Below are 14,461 nucleotides of genomic sequence, written 5' to 3'. Positions count from 1 at the left end.
TTATGGCTCCTAACAGGATTCAAGAGCGCCCAAACGATGGCACTTGAGAACCAGGTCGTGTGGAGTTAAACGGCTGTCAGACACTCAAAGCTCCCCAGCATGTGAACAAACCCACAAAGGCTAGATGTGTCCACTTCTAGGCCCCTCCTACCTACTTTCCCTCTCATAGGGAGAGATTAAAGATCAACTAAGGCCCCTTTAAAGACCTATATAGCCTTTGTGAATTTTTACTCACATTCCAAGTTACAAGAAGAGTTACAGTTTTTCAGGTAAGATACTAAACCCCAAAAACAAGGGATAAAAAATGAGTTATTAAGAGTTGTGCGATGTTGACTTGAACACAGATCACTGAAAAGATGTTATGCTTAAAGAAGTAAATCCTTGGAAAAATTCAAGACAAACGAGACAGCACCAGAGAGGCGTATGAGGGGGGAAGCAAAGGCTTGTCAGAGATCAGGTAATTGGTACCACCTGAGAAACCAATCTAACCACAGTGTCAGATTATCTTCCGACCTCGCCTTCAAAATAACGGAAAAGATCATCTGTGCTCCCCAGACAGTTTCAATGACTCACCAGGGCACAAGACCCCTCACTACACATTAAAGAGAGCAGCCTTCAGTCAGGCCCTATCCAACTTCAGCCCCTTCCTACTCCCCAAAAGCACCCAAAAGAAACCAACCTACAGCGTGAAGTCCCTATGCATGACCCTTATTAAACTCCTAATTGGATTGAGAGCCGCTAAGAAAAAAAATTCAACATCGTTCATTCAGCTGAGATTTTCTTTAGCATTCCTTCCAGTAGTTTGCCTCTTCAACAATAACATTCAAAATCAAGTCACTGAAAACTTCTTTTTCTCTTTTCAAAACACAACCAGATTTTCAAAAAATGGGAGTATAGGCAAAACCTTTTTCACCTTTTCTTTTAAGGCGCAGCACTATTTGATTTTCACAGGGTGCAAGTGACAGGCTGAAACAAAGCCCCGCACTGGCTATTGTGTAGCCTTTCACTGTTGTAATGGTCTTAAAATGGCTACAAGCAGGGCCCTATTCAGTGGTGACCAGGCTGCTCAGCTCTCGTCTCCATATCCAAGACAAACTCTGCACTAAGCGGGAACTCTGAGGTCAGCTGATGAGTGAATGAGGGACCGAGTTCACTCATAACCACAGTCTATCAGGGCGTGTTGAAGTTCTCTACACATTCACACTAATTATAGACAATAAATAGCGCCATAACAACAACATCAATCAAGTTCATTACAGAAAATAGCATAATGACAATAATTACAATAATATCTCATTAAGAAAGAGAATGAGAGACAGGGGAGAATTAATAGCAGACAGGTGTACAACACACCGCAATTATGGAACCTGAAATTAGTTCATTGCCTCAAGGCAAACAGAAGAGAAAAGAAAGGTTGTAAGTGAGGGAGTGTGTGTGTGTGTGTGTGTGTGTGTGTGTGTATGTGTATGTGTATGTGTATGTGTGTGTGTGTGTGTGTGTGTGTGTGTGTGTGTGTGTGTGTGTGCGGCGGGGGCTGGTTTCAAGGCTGTACTGGGAGTAGGACTGATAGAGAGAGGCTCACTGACAAAAAAAGGAATTGCAAATAAGCAAACAAAAATGTCTTAAATGTGTAAATTAGGGAGAAAAATAAGAGGGAAAAGCTGCTTTTCCCTGCAGACTTGTGCCTTAGATGAGAAGGGAGCAGCGAAACGTGATCAAGGGGAGCCGTGGAGCGGTGCGGCAGGCGTCAAGATGAGCACTCAGCCAGCGAGTGGCAGCTTCTCCTTTTCCAGTCAATCATTCATTACAGACCCAAGTGCTGTGGAGGAGTGCCTCCTCTTTTTGACCTATCATATTACTGCCTCTGTAAACTCCTAATCCTCCCTTCGTTAGATGGTGTCAACAGCCGACATGCTCTCACCCTGCTCTCGCACTCCCCGCACAGACACCTCCCGAGCCCTGCCAAGACCACAGAATTGACACTCTAATAAAATCGTTTGAAATTTAACAAGGTAGAACGGTACATCTTTATCCATCTTTTTTGGTGCTTTCATCCACCTTTTTGACTTGTTTGGTTTTTTCGCCAGAAAGAGATTCAGAATATTCACTTACTAATTACTTAACTTTTACCATCAATTGCAGACCCACAGTAAGGAAAACTCAAACTGACTTTAGCTCTGCTGTCTTTTATTGGCTGGTCTGAGCGGCCTGATTCTTTTCTTCTTGGGGCCATTTCTGAGCAGGTGAAAGCCTGGAGGCAGGAACCTGCACATCAGCACTTCTTCGTCCATCATGACTCTTTCATGGGGCGCCCGTCTCCTGAGCCTCTCTACAGCCCAGTGAGATGACTACTATAATGAGTCCAACAGATGAAAGCCCAGCAGGACAAAACAGCATTCAGATACATCCTCACACACACACAGACACACTGGGGTTAGCGCCAATCAGGGACTTGCTGTGTGAAGTTGTTATTTAGGTAAACAAAAGAATCAGATGCAGGCTGGAGAATAGGGAAACCAGATCAAGCATCTGTGATTTGGCAGAACTCCAAAAAGGAGTTTTGGATTGGGTGATTATGATTATGTCATGCTGATCATAAACAACAGCAAACAATCTAACAATCAGGTTCATCACAAGCATGTGCAAACATATCACATACCCAACTGTCCTTCACAAGCACGCACACACACACACACACACACACACACACACACACACACACACACACACACAGTCCCAATTTAAGCTGACAGATACCAGATAGAAGATACTCAAGGAAATGACAGCAGTGATTTGAGATGGTTCTGAGTATAGCTGAGTGTGACGCTGTCGCAAAAACTATTTCACATAGTGAAGGCCAGTAAAGTTCATTCATTTCTGAAAGACACACAGCAAATAAGCCTTTGCAGTCAGTTCCGATCTTAAAATATCTTACCTTACTGGGAATATATATGTAAATGTGTGAGATAAACTTTGTCACGGTTGAGACACACCTACCACATAACATGGTTTGAGGGATGTTAATTACCATATAAAATAAGCAATTGGCATCCTGTCCCATATGTCCCACTTTTTCAGTGAGGAAGATGGAAATGAGGTGGGGTAGATTTGATTGTGACATGCTCTCCGTCTGTGCTCACAATGTGTGGCTTTTCCAGTAACAGGCTAATATTCAGCACAGCTCACCACCACCAGAACTAATGAAAGTAGACAAAATGTCTCTGCTGCCATCTTTGTCTAGCATCCGCTCAGGGTGAGCCTCCCTCTTTCCCTCCTTTCTTTTTCGCCTCCCCTCCTTCCCCTCGCTCTTGAAGGGAGGGTGACAGCGGCATAAAATGGTGGCGAGCAAATGTGCCTTCCATGTGGCAGCAGTGGTGGGGGTGACAGGCCAGGCTGAGGCCAGCGTTATCAGCAGTGTGTGGCTGTTGCTTTGAACAACCTGGATGGTCGCCATGGAGGATCAGGGCCGAGCTGATGAGACACCAGCGGTTACAAACAAAAGCAGCTCAGTATCAAATCAAGAAACAGCCAGGGCGTCGACCCAAAAGAAAGCTGTTCTTTGATAAATGTAAACTTAGTTGTCTATGGTGGGTGGTTAATAACTGAACATCACCCACTTATTTCTAGTAGGAAATTTTAATGTGCAGAATTACAAATTTAAAAAAAATCTAGATAACAATGATTTAACAAAGGTGCTATTATTTTATATGTAAATATCAAATATAAAACTCTAAGTCAATTCTAAGCGAGTCTAAGGTTTGAGGATGCAATATGGTTTATAAATTGTAAAATCATCTGAGACAAACTTTTCATTTTGTGTTATATACAGAGATTTACTTGATTAATTCTTAAATATAACATATAAAAATGCTTAAATACCACTTCAAGCGTATCCATACTTGCATAAAACCACTGAACAAAGCAAACTCCCGTCATCCAACAATTTGTGGTTGAATCATTCAGGGGGCTGTTAGTTAACCCTGAGCTCAGAGGATGATGAAGCAAGGGCATAAATCACAGAGTGAAACAAGGCAGACTCCTCCGATTCATTAATGGAAATGATCTGTCAATATGCTGGAGTCAATTCACACGTGTCAGCTGGGCTCAGCACACAATGGGCCAGCCAACTTATGAACTCCCAGCACCACTCCACCGAGTCCATAAAACAACTGGCATCGCCGCTGGGGAGCACCCCGAGACACCACCCTCTTGCACAGACCACCAGATGACACAGATGGGGCGAAACCAAACAAAGACGAGACTCCCTTTGTACAAAGAGGGACCCCTTTCAAAAGCCATTCATGCAACAAATTGGGGAAATCTGGCCATGCAACACTCTGGGTTTGCTCTTTTATTAGCGTGAGCCTTACGTCACAGTAAGTGAAATCAGATTTATGGCTCTCTGCTACAAAGGAGGTTAAAATCAAGCACACTTTTAAGACACAAAAACTTTTTTTAAGTCAAGATAACCAACAAGAGTTTAGTTGTGTTAACTAGGAACAGCCTGTTATTTTGTACATGAGCCAGAGAGTAACAGCCCATGTGTCTTTTTACAAATACGCCATCTTGCACAATAATCAAAATCAAAACATAAACTACAAGAAAGCTAATGAGGAAAGATAGAAACATGGACAAAGCTGATCCATGCTAACAGATCCTCTACAATAGAGTTGATGGATTGTTTGGCTAAATGTAGAGCTAACTTTTCCAATATGACACACTTTTATTGTTAAATCATCTTGACAAGCTTGTAAGCAAATGCAAGTTATTAAGGTTTCTATTTTTTTGTTTTAAGTCTCACTTTAAGCAGAAGATAGTAATGATTCTTCGCAGTCACAGACATTAATTACTATTAATATCAGTCACATGTACGGTAGGGGACTCCATTTTATAGCAGCAGCATCAAGCTTTAGTATTTTCAAAGGCAGGCCATCAGTTAGGGAGGTTTGTTTCCATGTAGGTCATTAAATATGTGCACACAGGCTTTCTCTTATTAGGCCCTCTGCATTTTTCTTTTCTTGTTCCTTCTCAGCTGCACACCCTCACTGCTGCAGCAATCTGCATAGAGAGACATTTGTCATCATTAGCCTTGCTCTGACAGTTGGCACCCGGCACCTCAGATCTCTAGGACTGGCAATTATGAACCCTTCATCCCTTATTTAGGCAACATTGCCTAATTTCATCACAGGCCTCACCAGCAGCATTTGATTACCAACAACCCAAAACATAAAAAATATGTCACCAATTCCTCCATTCCTTTTGTTTGGTGCTTCAGTGTACTTCTGCTCTGAGATCACATGACACGTGGGAGAGAACTGTGTTCAGTTAATCTGAGATTTGAAATTACTTAAAAGACACAGGGGCTGCAAAGAGGAGTGTAGATGAGCGTCATGGGGTCAGTGGGCAGATGATTACAGCGCCCACCTTTAGATGGTAGACATCTCGCTGACATTAAGATTAATCACGCTGCTGCTGCTGAATGGGTGCCTTTTACAACAGACAAGATGGAACTCAGGCATATGATTTTCTTTGATGAATAAAGGAAAATGAAAGTGAACTGCTTGTTTACAAATAAACTAGTACATTTTGAGAACAATCTAAGTATTTGTAGAAAAGGGAAAACATGCTGTCTAAAGTAATAATAAAACAGCCATTATCCAGCCCAGGTCTCCAACACACCCAATGTTATGCATTGTCATGTACAACAAAATGCAGGGCTAAACTGTGAACCTATACAACCAGTGGAAAGCACTGCACCAGCACTTTCCCTGCACTCATCCACCAACTGCATAACGTGTGTAGGAAAAAAAAGTGCACTGAACACAATGTTAGCCTGCTTTTTCCTTTTTAGAAACAAACCAGACATTTCTGGATCATTATTTCGGCAAACAAACCTGAATTGTATTCATGCTAAATTCATGCAAATACATGCATGTAATTTATCACGGAAGCTGACAAGCGTACCATATAGCAGAGGGAAGGGGTGAAGGGCCAAATGAGGCTGAGACAATCAATTAAGTTTTATAATTTACAGTTTTCTCTACCTCTCTGTTTTCTCAAAATTTTCATCATGCTGTTAAGTTTGGTGTTTTCTGTGTGTGTGTGTGTGTGTGTGCTATTGATATGGTTCATAGTGAACGAAGCCTGTTGAGGTGATCACTAGAGGGTCTCAAAGAGCCTCTGGCTATGTGGTCCAGCTTCCTGACTTCTTCAAAGGATGCTGCTAATTCACAGCGGAGAGTAAACAAATGAATGGACACAATCCAAAGGGGGTCCTCGGTGAGGCTCCGGGCCCAAAAATTAACTGGCCTCCTACAGAGACACCATATTGCTTGGAATAATAATGTTTCGTTATTAAAAATCCCAATGACAATTTCATTTGGTGACAAATAAAATTATAGGAAATGTGTCAAAGTGAGTGGCTATCCCATGAGATTAAAGTATATTATTTCTCACAGTTTGAGAGCTGGTGTTGATGTCACTTCTGAAGTGTCACTGCTTTTAATCTGATTTATATAGAAATGTGTCATCCTATTAAGTCCACATTGACTAATCTGCATATTAGCTTGGGAGCTAGCTGGTAAACTCCCTTTGTATGAGATATGACTTGAGAGTCTCCTTTTCAAAACTATATGACCCCAAAAAATTAATGAAAAAGCATATGACAGACTTCATTTGTTCTCGTGTAATAGGATTACTAAAATAATCAAACATCATCCATAATTATAATACCAGTCAGAGGATTGCTGGTGATAAAGGTCTTGATCCAGCTTAAAATCAGTTAAATACTATACTTATACAATGCAATTGACCATTTTGTTAATAGTCGTGAGATAACACAAAATTGATACTTGAAGGCAGAATGCATAAATGTTGCTGTAAAACCTTTTGTGTATAACATATAAAATATAGTTAAAGCCAGAGCTACAGAGGACTGTGTTGGTCAAAATAGCCAATAAACATTCATGTTTGCAGAACATGGGTTTTTTCATCCCCCCCCCAGAGGCTCACTATATATACATTATTAAATGCTTGAGGCTACATGTTGTTTTGTTCGACAATAAAAATAATTGTACTCAGATTTTAGTCATTTGTATATGAACACATTTGTGTGTATATATATATATATTTATATATATATATACATACATATATTAATTCATTTGTATAAATTCTACATAAAGCCTTGAGGATGAAACAAAAAATAAAGCAACATTCATTTAATGACTTGGGCTACAATCAGAAGAATATCATTTCAAGTCATTCAAAGCACGAGTAGTGTCATCAAAGGGCAATTTCAGTCATCAGACAAGCACCATTGACCTTACGCCCGGCCATTTTAACAGGACGATCAGTCTTGCTAGAAGAAAGGAAAAAGAAAAATGGAGGAGAAAAAATGAATAAGTGTAGAGGCATGCTCTGGAAACAAAGAGGCCTTCAAAACAGGGTCACATGCTCGTGCAAAATTAGGGGAAGTAGAAGTCATTGTATTGATTTACACAATCGTGCATGCATTTTGCTGGGTCAGAAATAGGCCTGTGCTGGAATCATAGCCCCATATATCACAGTGGAGGGCCTCCAATTGCCTAGCAGGATAGCGAATGAAGCAACAAAGCTTGCAATGTTGTAATGGTGAAGATATGGGTAAGAAGATTCGATTGTCTTAGGCTAGACCTGACAACTGCTGGAGTCTTGGGACTGCAGAACAGGTTGAGTTACTGTGAGATCTTTGCAGCCACATGCTTTAGATTAAGAGGTGATAATCTCAATGAAAATCCCCCCTTCTATCACGCATATGGATGGCCAAAGGCCGGAGCACAAACTCAAGAGGTGCAACTGGATTCGGAGGTATCTGACTTGAAGCAAGATAGCCTGGAAAGTGAGGCTAGTCTGGTTTCAATAAAAGACAAGTACCTGCTGGGCCACAGACAGTGGGAGAGAGTGAGAGGAAAGACTATCAAAGCCTGAAAGGGCAAGAGGCTTCTAGCTACCTCTCACCACATGAAAACCTTCCATAATGTCCTCCATATCCTCCAGAAATATGTCAATGAGAATATACATTTTTGGTTGTGAAATTTATTCAGCCCTAAATGTAAAAAGAACAAGAATATAAAGTGAATTTTATTGTTAAATTCCAGAATCAACCTTTATTTATCCCTCTATCACGTTCCATAATTAGAGTTATGAAAAAAAAATGCTACTCCATATCTTTAATTTCTGCCTGGTAACAGAGTGAAATTATCACTAGGGTTTGCCAAGAAGCTACTGGCAGTGTGTCTGTGACAGGCTGTGATGATAATGGGAGTCACCTATCTATCAGGGTCCTTCCACACATGCCACCTCCTGCTCAGCCGCATCCATGTAGTGAGTCAGAGCTGACGAGCCGATTTGCCCTCATAATGTCTGGTCGTACACAGTTCTGACTGGAGCAGAGATGAGTGTAAATGCCTTTGTGTTCCTTATCTGATCTGTGCAGCATTATCTTTTTGAAGTCCTCTTCAAAGCATGCACTGTACCTTGTGAGATGGAGTGCCAGTGCAATGATGAGAGCCGGAGAGGGTTTAGTGTGGATGCAAGATCTCTTTATTGTGTATCACTGTCTGCATCAGACCAACATAGCTGCACCTTAAAACGACTAAACACAAAATGCCACTTGGATTTTAATTATAGAATTATAAGCAATTAATAATTTTCTGTAGTTTTCTTTTTTAAACTGTATTTCTCATATTATTATTGTTTTGATGCTGCTATCTTGATTTATATACATCTTTATATATATGTATATATATATATATATATATGTATATACATCTTTATATATATGTATATATATATATATATATATATATATATATATTATCAAAAACATGTTGTAGAACACCAAAATATAATATTCACTTCTCTTTTAATTTAATTTGGAATAATGACATTTATGCAAACGAAAAAAAACAAAAAACAAAAAAATCAATATAACAAGCATTTTCTATATAATCTTACAATTGTAAAAGCACAGAATTACATATTCACTCTCTTACACATTCTTCTTTCTTTTGCAGATTAACACAATAAAACTTGCAATTAGTGTACAGGGTCATGTGTTTTTCATTTTGAGAAATATAAGAAAAAATGTGAGTTAAGATCACAACTCTTTTTAATATATAATTAATATATATTTTAATTTTTACCAGATACATTAATTAAATGGCTGGAAAATAATGGCGCGAGGAATTGTTGCACAACACATGCAGACTGTTGCCGCACAGAGCGTAACAATCTGCATGGAAACACAAACTCTCTTACGCATCACATCCAGGATTATTCATGTGTCAAATATAATCACAAAGCTTAATAAAAATAGCGCGATGACTATTTCCATCTTTCAGAAATAAGTCTGATACCTCACCAGACAGTTCGATGAATTGAACTAACCCTGAAAGGTCTAATTAATAAACTGTTTCAACATGGCTTCAAAACAAAACGCAAAAATAAGTCACACTTCATTTATAAATTACAGTATTATTTGTGAGATTAAAAAAAATCACTGTATTGTTGCATTTTAGTCTTAATTTATCTACTGTTTCTTATGCAGAATAAATTAGATTCGATCCACTGGAGAAAAAGAAAACATTAAATAATCTGGTAAATTTAAAGCTTTATTATTCGAAAACATAAATAATTTAACAATTCTAAATCCACCTACTGTTTCATATATGATTCAATATAGTGGACTAAAAAGCAGCAGATAGAGTCCAAGAAAAAGCAACGTAACGCAGTGAAATTGCTGTTGTTTTTTTTCTTCTCTCCAAATGCGTAGGTGTACTTCCGCTCCTCGATATACTACTACTACCTGTACTTTTTACTTGTATATAACACCCGGGGAGGAATTTGTTTTCGATAAACTGGGAAGCGGTGACGCATCGGACAGCGATTGGACATCTAGGTTTCAACTCCTCCCTTATAATAAAGAGTGTGTGTGTCTCCTGTTGTAAAACACAGCAACACCGGGCGTCTGCGTCAGGAGGGAACACTCCACTCTGCGCAATTACGCGGACTCCTAACTGGCACAGTGATTAGAGAAAAACCAAAGGGCATTTTTCCGGCTACTGAACCTCACAAGGTTGAAATGGACTTTTAAGCAGGCCATCCTGATAAATCCGAGGACTTGCTTCGTGCACTTCACTGCAGTTTACGGTACAACAGCTGTGAATGTTATGATATGATTATTACGCATGTGCTCTGCGCGCAGCTGTAAATAGTTGTCTTATAAATAGACATTTTTTTCTTTTTAAATAGCTTTCTTTCTTCTCTAAAATTGGCTCCCGTACAAACAGCCGCGTTGGATCCCTCGGCTTACTGCGAGACTCCGGTGTATAACCCGGATCTCTGCCCTAATATGATAGCCGCGCAGGCAAAGTTGGTGTATCACCTCAACAAATACTATAACGAGAAATGTCAGTCTCGAAAAGCAGCCATCTCCAAGACCATCCGGGAGGTGTGCAAGGTGGTATCGGATGTCCTGAAGGAGGTCGAGGTGCAGGAGCCCCGCTTCATCAGCTCTCTCAGCGAGATGGATAATCGTTTCGAGGGACTGGAGGTCATTTCGCCCACCGAGTTCGAGGTTGTGCTCTATCTGAACCAGATGGGAGTATTCAACTTTGTGGATGATGGATCTCTCCCGGGCTGCGCCGTGCTCAAGCTCAGCGACGGCCGCAAGAGAAGCATGTCTCTCTGGGTTGAATTCATCACAGCCTCCGGTTACCTCTCGGCGCGCAAGATCCGCTCGAGATTTCAGACACTGGTGGCGCAGGCAGTGGATAAATGCAGCTACAGAGATGTTGTCAAAATGGTCGCTGACACCAGTGAGGTGAAGTTGCGCATTAGAGACAGATACGTGGTGCAAATCACGCCGGCTTTCAAGTGCACTGGGATCTGGCCACGAAGCGCTGCACACTGGCCTCTCCCTCACATCCCCTGGCCGGGACCTAACCGAGTGGCAGAAGTTAAGGCGGAAGGTTTCAATCTTTTATCCAAAGAGTGCTACTCCCTGAATGGCAAGCAGAGCTCGGCAGAGAGCGACGCCTGGGTCTTGCAGTTCGCCGAGGCCGAGAACCGGCTCATCCTGGGTGGATGCAGGAAGAAATGCCTGTCAGTCCTGAAAGCGTTACGCGACCGTCACCTCGAGCTGCCCGGACAACCCCTGAACAACTACCACATGAAAACTTTGGTTTCCTACGAGTGTGAGAAGCATCCCAGGGAGTCAGACTGGGACGAGAACTGCCTCGGCGACCGCCTGAACGGGATACTATTGCAGCTTATTTCATGTTTGCAGTGCAGAAGGTGCCCGCATTATTTCCTGCCTAACTTAGACCTGTTCCAAGGAAAACCTCACTCTGCTCTAGAGAATGCAGCCAAACAGACTTGGCGACTGGCAAGAGAAATACTGACCAACCCCAAAAGCTTGGAGAAACTCTGAGGTAAAAAATATGTTAGTTCACCTCGTCTTAAAAATTGTGGTAAAGAGGCCTAACGAGCTCATAAGCGGACAGAAAAATATTGCCAACCAATTTGCAAAGTCTTGTGAAATGTGACTGTCCTCTGTTGTTGAAATATGTTTTGGCCTACGATGACTTTTATGACAGTTAAGTTTGCCATTACCCCCATGCACCTTTTGACGGTGTCAATATTTAGGAGCAAATTATTGGCTACCATAATCCAGGAGGCCACCTGAGCAGTGGTTCTTTTCTCTCCGTGCCACACGGTTGCCTAAATACTACATTTCCTTAAATGCTTTAAAATAAAGCCCCGTGACAAACTTTGGAAAAATAAAAACACACATCTGTACATTTTATACTGTAAATACATTCATAGATTGTGATTCAAGTGGTCTGAAATTGTGAATGTTGTTCTGTGACACGTAAATAGGATCCACCTGTTTAAATCTACTTCTGAACTTTTTCTTTATCTGGTAGAAACGTTATTAATTTATACTTGCATCAGTGGTAGTCTGATTCATCTGTTTCAATGGACATGTCTCATTTTTGAAAGTTTACATTTTGATAGGCGTACGACGTTTGCTACATTGAAAACATTCCATCAATTTACTTGAATTATTATTTAAAGTACTCGAACATGTTTTGGTTGTTGTTTATCTCTACCATGCTTAGGCCTACATGATGAAAAAAAATGAAAATGATAACATATATATAGTATATATATATTACAGTTTAATTGAAAAAAAATGCACTTGAAATACACTGGATTATAACATCTGTGATCTGATTTTTTATTTCTGTCTTTGATCTAATTTAAAGAGCTAATAAAACGAGCTGTTTTATATTTGTGTCCCATTATGGTTTTATTAAATGTGTTTTGACAGTAGTGACGTAGGGCTAATGACATGCAATAATAATATAAAGAGATTTTTTAATTTCTGAGGTTTTGACACGTTAAAAAGGAAAATAGAAAGGAATTATTTACACACAAAATATTTTAAACACACCTGCAACTCTGCCGACCAGTTTGCATTTATTTTAAACCACAACTCCCTCTGCAAGAAATACGTGTGTATTTTTTATTTGTATTTTTTTTTTACATTAGGTGGCTGGCATTATTTGGTGGATAAACTGTCAACACAGTTTGATGGTTGAATCTGCACATGTAGGCCTCAATGATCCTCATATGATATTTTTTTAAATTTATAAATACTGCAGCAAATAAAACACAAAATAAAAAATCAGCCGAAATGTGCAACATAATTCGCAGCATAAAAGCTCATTAAATAAAACAAAAAGCAGGACTACGTGGACAATGGCGCAGCGCACCTCACACATGCGCACCCGCGTCTTTTTATTATATAGAAACAAATGTGTATTAAAAATAGAGTTAATGTTTACTTTCATCAGTCAGTTATATTGAAAAAAATCAGCTGTGTAACCTGTCGGAACGTTAAACTTGGGCTGCACACTTGCTTGCAGGTTACTTACCTTTGAGTCGACCCTTTTGAAGGCAGGGTCATCCTCATCCACCTCGAAGTAGATTTCGGTGGTGGTGATGGACAGAGTCCCCCGGGCCACCAGGACGGGGGCAACAAGCTGGGCCGGGCTGCTCAGGACCACTGGGCCTGCACAGTGGAGAGGCTCAATCAGTACCAGCAACATATAGCCTATTAGATGTATGTTAAATAAAGCGAGGCTCAGGGTAATTCTGTGAATCTGATCAGTGCGCTTACAGGGTATAGACCAGACCAGCGGCCTGTTTGCATCAAACTAAACAACTTGTGTACACACCCAGCACTTATAAACATAGGACATTTTTTTTAATTAATTATCGTAATTCAGTCAAATATTACGCAATATAACAGCTCTGCAAAAGGCTTAATTTTAAAATTCTTTATCATTATTCAAACCACAAAAGAAAGGCGTCTGAATGCTTTTTTTGTGTCTGTTTTTCACATGTCCATATATGCGCATAATACAAAGGATTTATCAGGGCTATAGATAAATACATAGTACATATTTGTTCCGGTTTGTAAATGTGATGCACTCGTAACAAAAAAAGCTTTATCGTGAGATCGGATAAAACATAAAAAGAACCACTATTTAGGTTAAAAAAAGAAGAAGAAAAAAAGAAAGAAAGAAAAAAAGATCTCCGTTAAATAAAATAAAACAAAATCATTAATTATACTATTTTCGTCATTTTGCGATATAATCATAATTTGCAGTGCAGGTCTGCATTATGAATTTGAATGGTATTCATCGAGTGATATTCAGAGCTGCTTTAAATGGAGCAGCCGATTAAAAGCTGCTCTGTTTTGCTCTTATTCAGCCACATAAAGCTGAGGGCATGTAGGAAAACAATAAAACTACAAGCTTGTTCTCAAGTCTAAATAATTGTCCAGAATTTTAAGCCGGGTTTGTGACCCTGCCAGCAGATAGTGATCACATCTTTATTCCAGTCTCCTCCCTCTCTTCCTCTGCTTCATCCTCCATGTTCGAAGATCAGTGTCGCTGTGGAGCACCGTTACAGTGATTTGTCTGCTCTCAAACGAAAGCTCTCGAAATCAGGATATTTATCGATCCCTTAAACTCCAAAGAGCCACTTTAATGTCTCATCAATCTTAATCTGCGTTCCTCAGCCAATTATGGCCGATAGTGTTACAGGAATACAAGTGGATTTCGGTCTCAACTCCCAGAGCGCCCCTTCATCGCTCTTGCAGGCTGCACAGTCAACCCGCCTCTCTGGGTTTTTTTCTCAGCGTTGCTCGGGTCCATTAACGATGATCCTATCTGCTGATGCTATCAGCCCCGGCGCTACACGTTGCTTACAAGCTTCATATGAAGAGTAAATACTTGCACTAACCTGCTTACTGCTTTTTAAATATCGTTTAGTGTAGTTTATTTTATATTTTAAAGAGTTAAAAACATTGATTTGCAAACCATAACGAAATAATACTATTACTATT

At 40.1% G+C, this 14,461-nt stretch overlaps 2 protein-coding genes across 5 annotated transcripts in view; one reads left to right on the top strand and one right to left on the bottom strand.

Moving 5' to 3' along the window:
* nbeab (neurobeachin b) overlaps window positions 1-14,461 on the bottom strand; it is a 194,412-nt gene that overhangs the window by 45,115 nt on the left and 134,836 nt on the right. For all 4 annotated transcript variants that reach the window (XM_059331642.1, XM_059331641.1, XM_059331643.1 and 1 more), the window contains one exon: window positions 12,984-13,120. In XM_059331642.1, the coding sequence (XP_059187625.1) occupies window positions 12,984-13,120 (137 nt within the window). The remainder of the gene's footprint in view (window positions 1-12,983; window positions 13,121-14,461) is intronic.
* On the top strand, window positions 9,920-12,334 carry mab21l1 (mab-21-like 1). Its single transcript, XM_059331648.1, has one exon. It carries the CDS (start codon window positions 10,394-10,396, stop codon window positions 11,471-11,473), a length of 1,080 nt encoding a protein of 359 aa, XP_059187631.1. The 5' UTR covers window positions 9,920-10,393; the 3' UTR covers window positions 11,474-12,334.

Source organism: Centropristis striata, chromosome 4 (genome assembly GCF_030273125.1).
Source record: "Centropristis striata isolate RG_2023a ecotype Rhode Island chromosome 4, C.striata_1.0, whole genome shotgun sequence".
Classification (NCBI taxonomy): domain Eukaryota; kingdom Metazoa; phylum Chordata; class Actinopteri; order Perciformes; family Serranidae; genus Centropristis; species Centropristis striata.
The sequence above is the reverse complement of the archived record's forward strand: the minus strand, read 5'-3'. Positions and strand labels throughout refer to the sequence as shown.

Excerpts from the sequence above, each read along its gene's own strand:
- mab21l1 (XM_059331648.1), top strand. The coding sequence starts at position 10,394 with ATGATAGCCGCGCAGGCAAAGTTGGTGTATCACCTCAACAAATACTAT.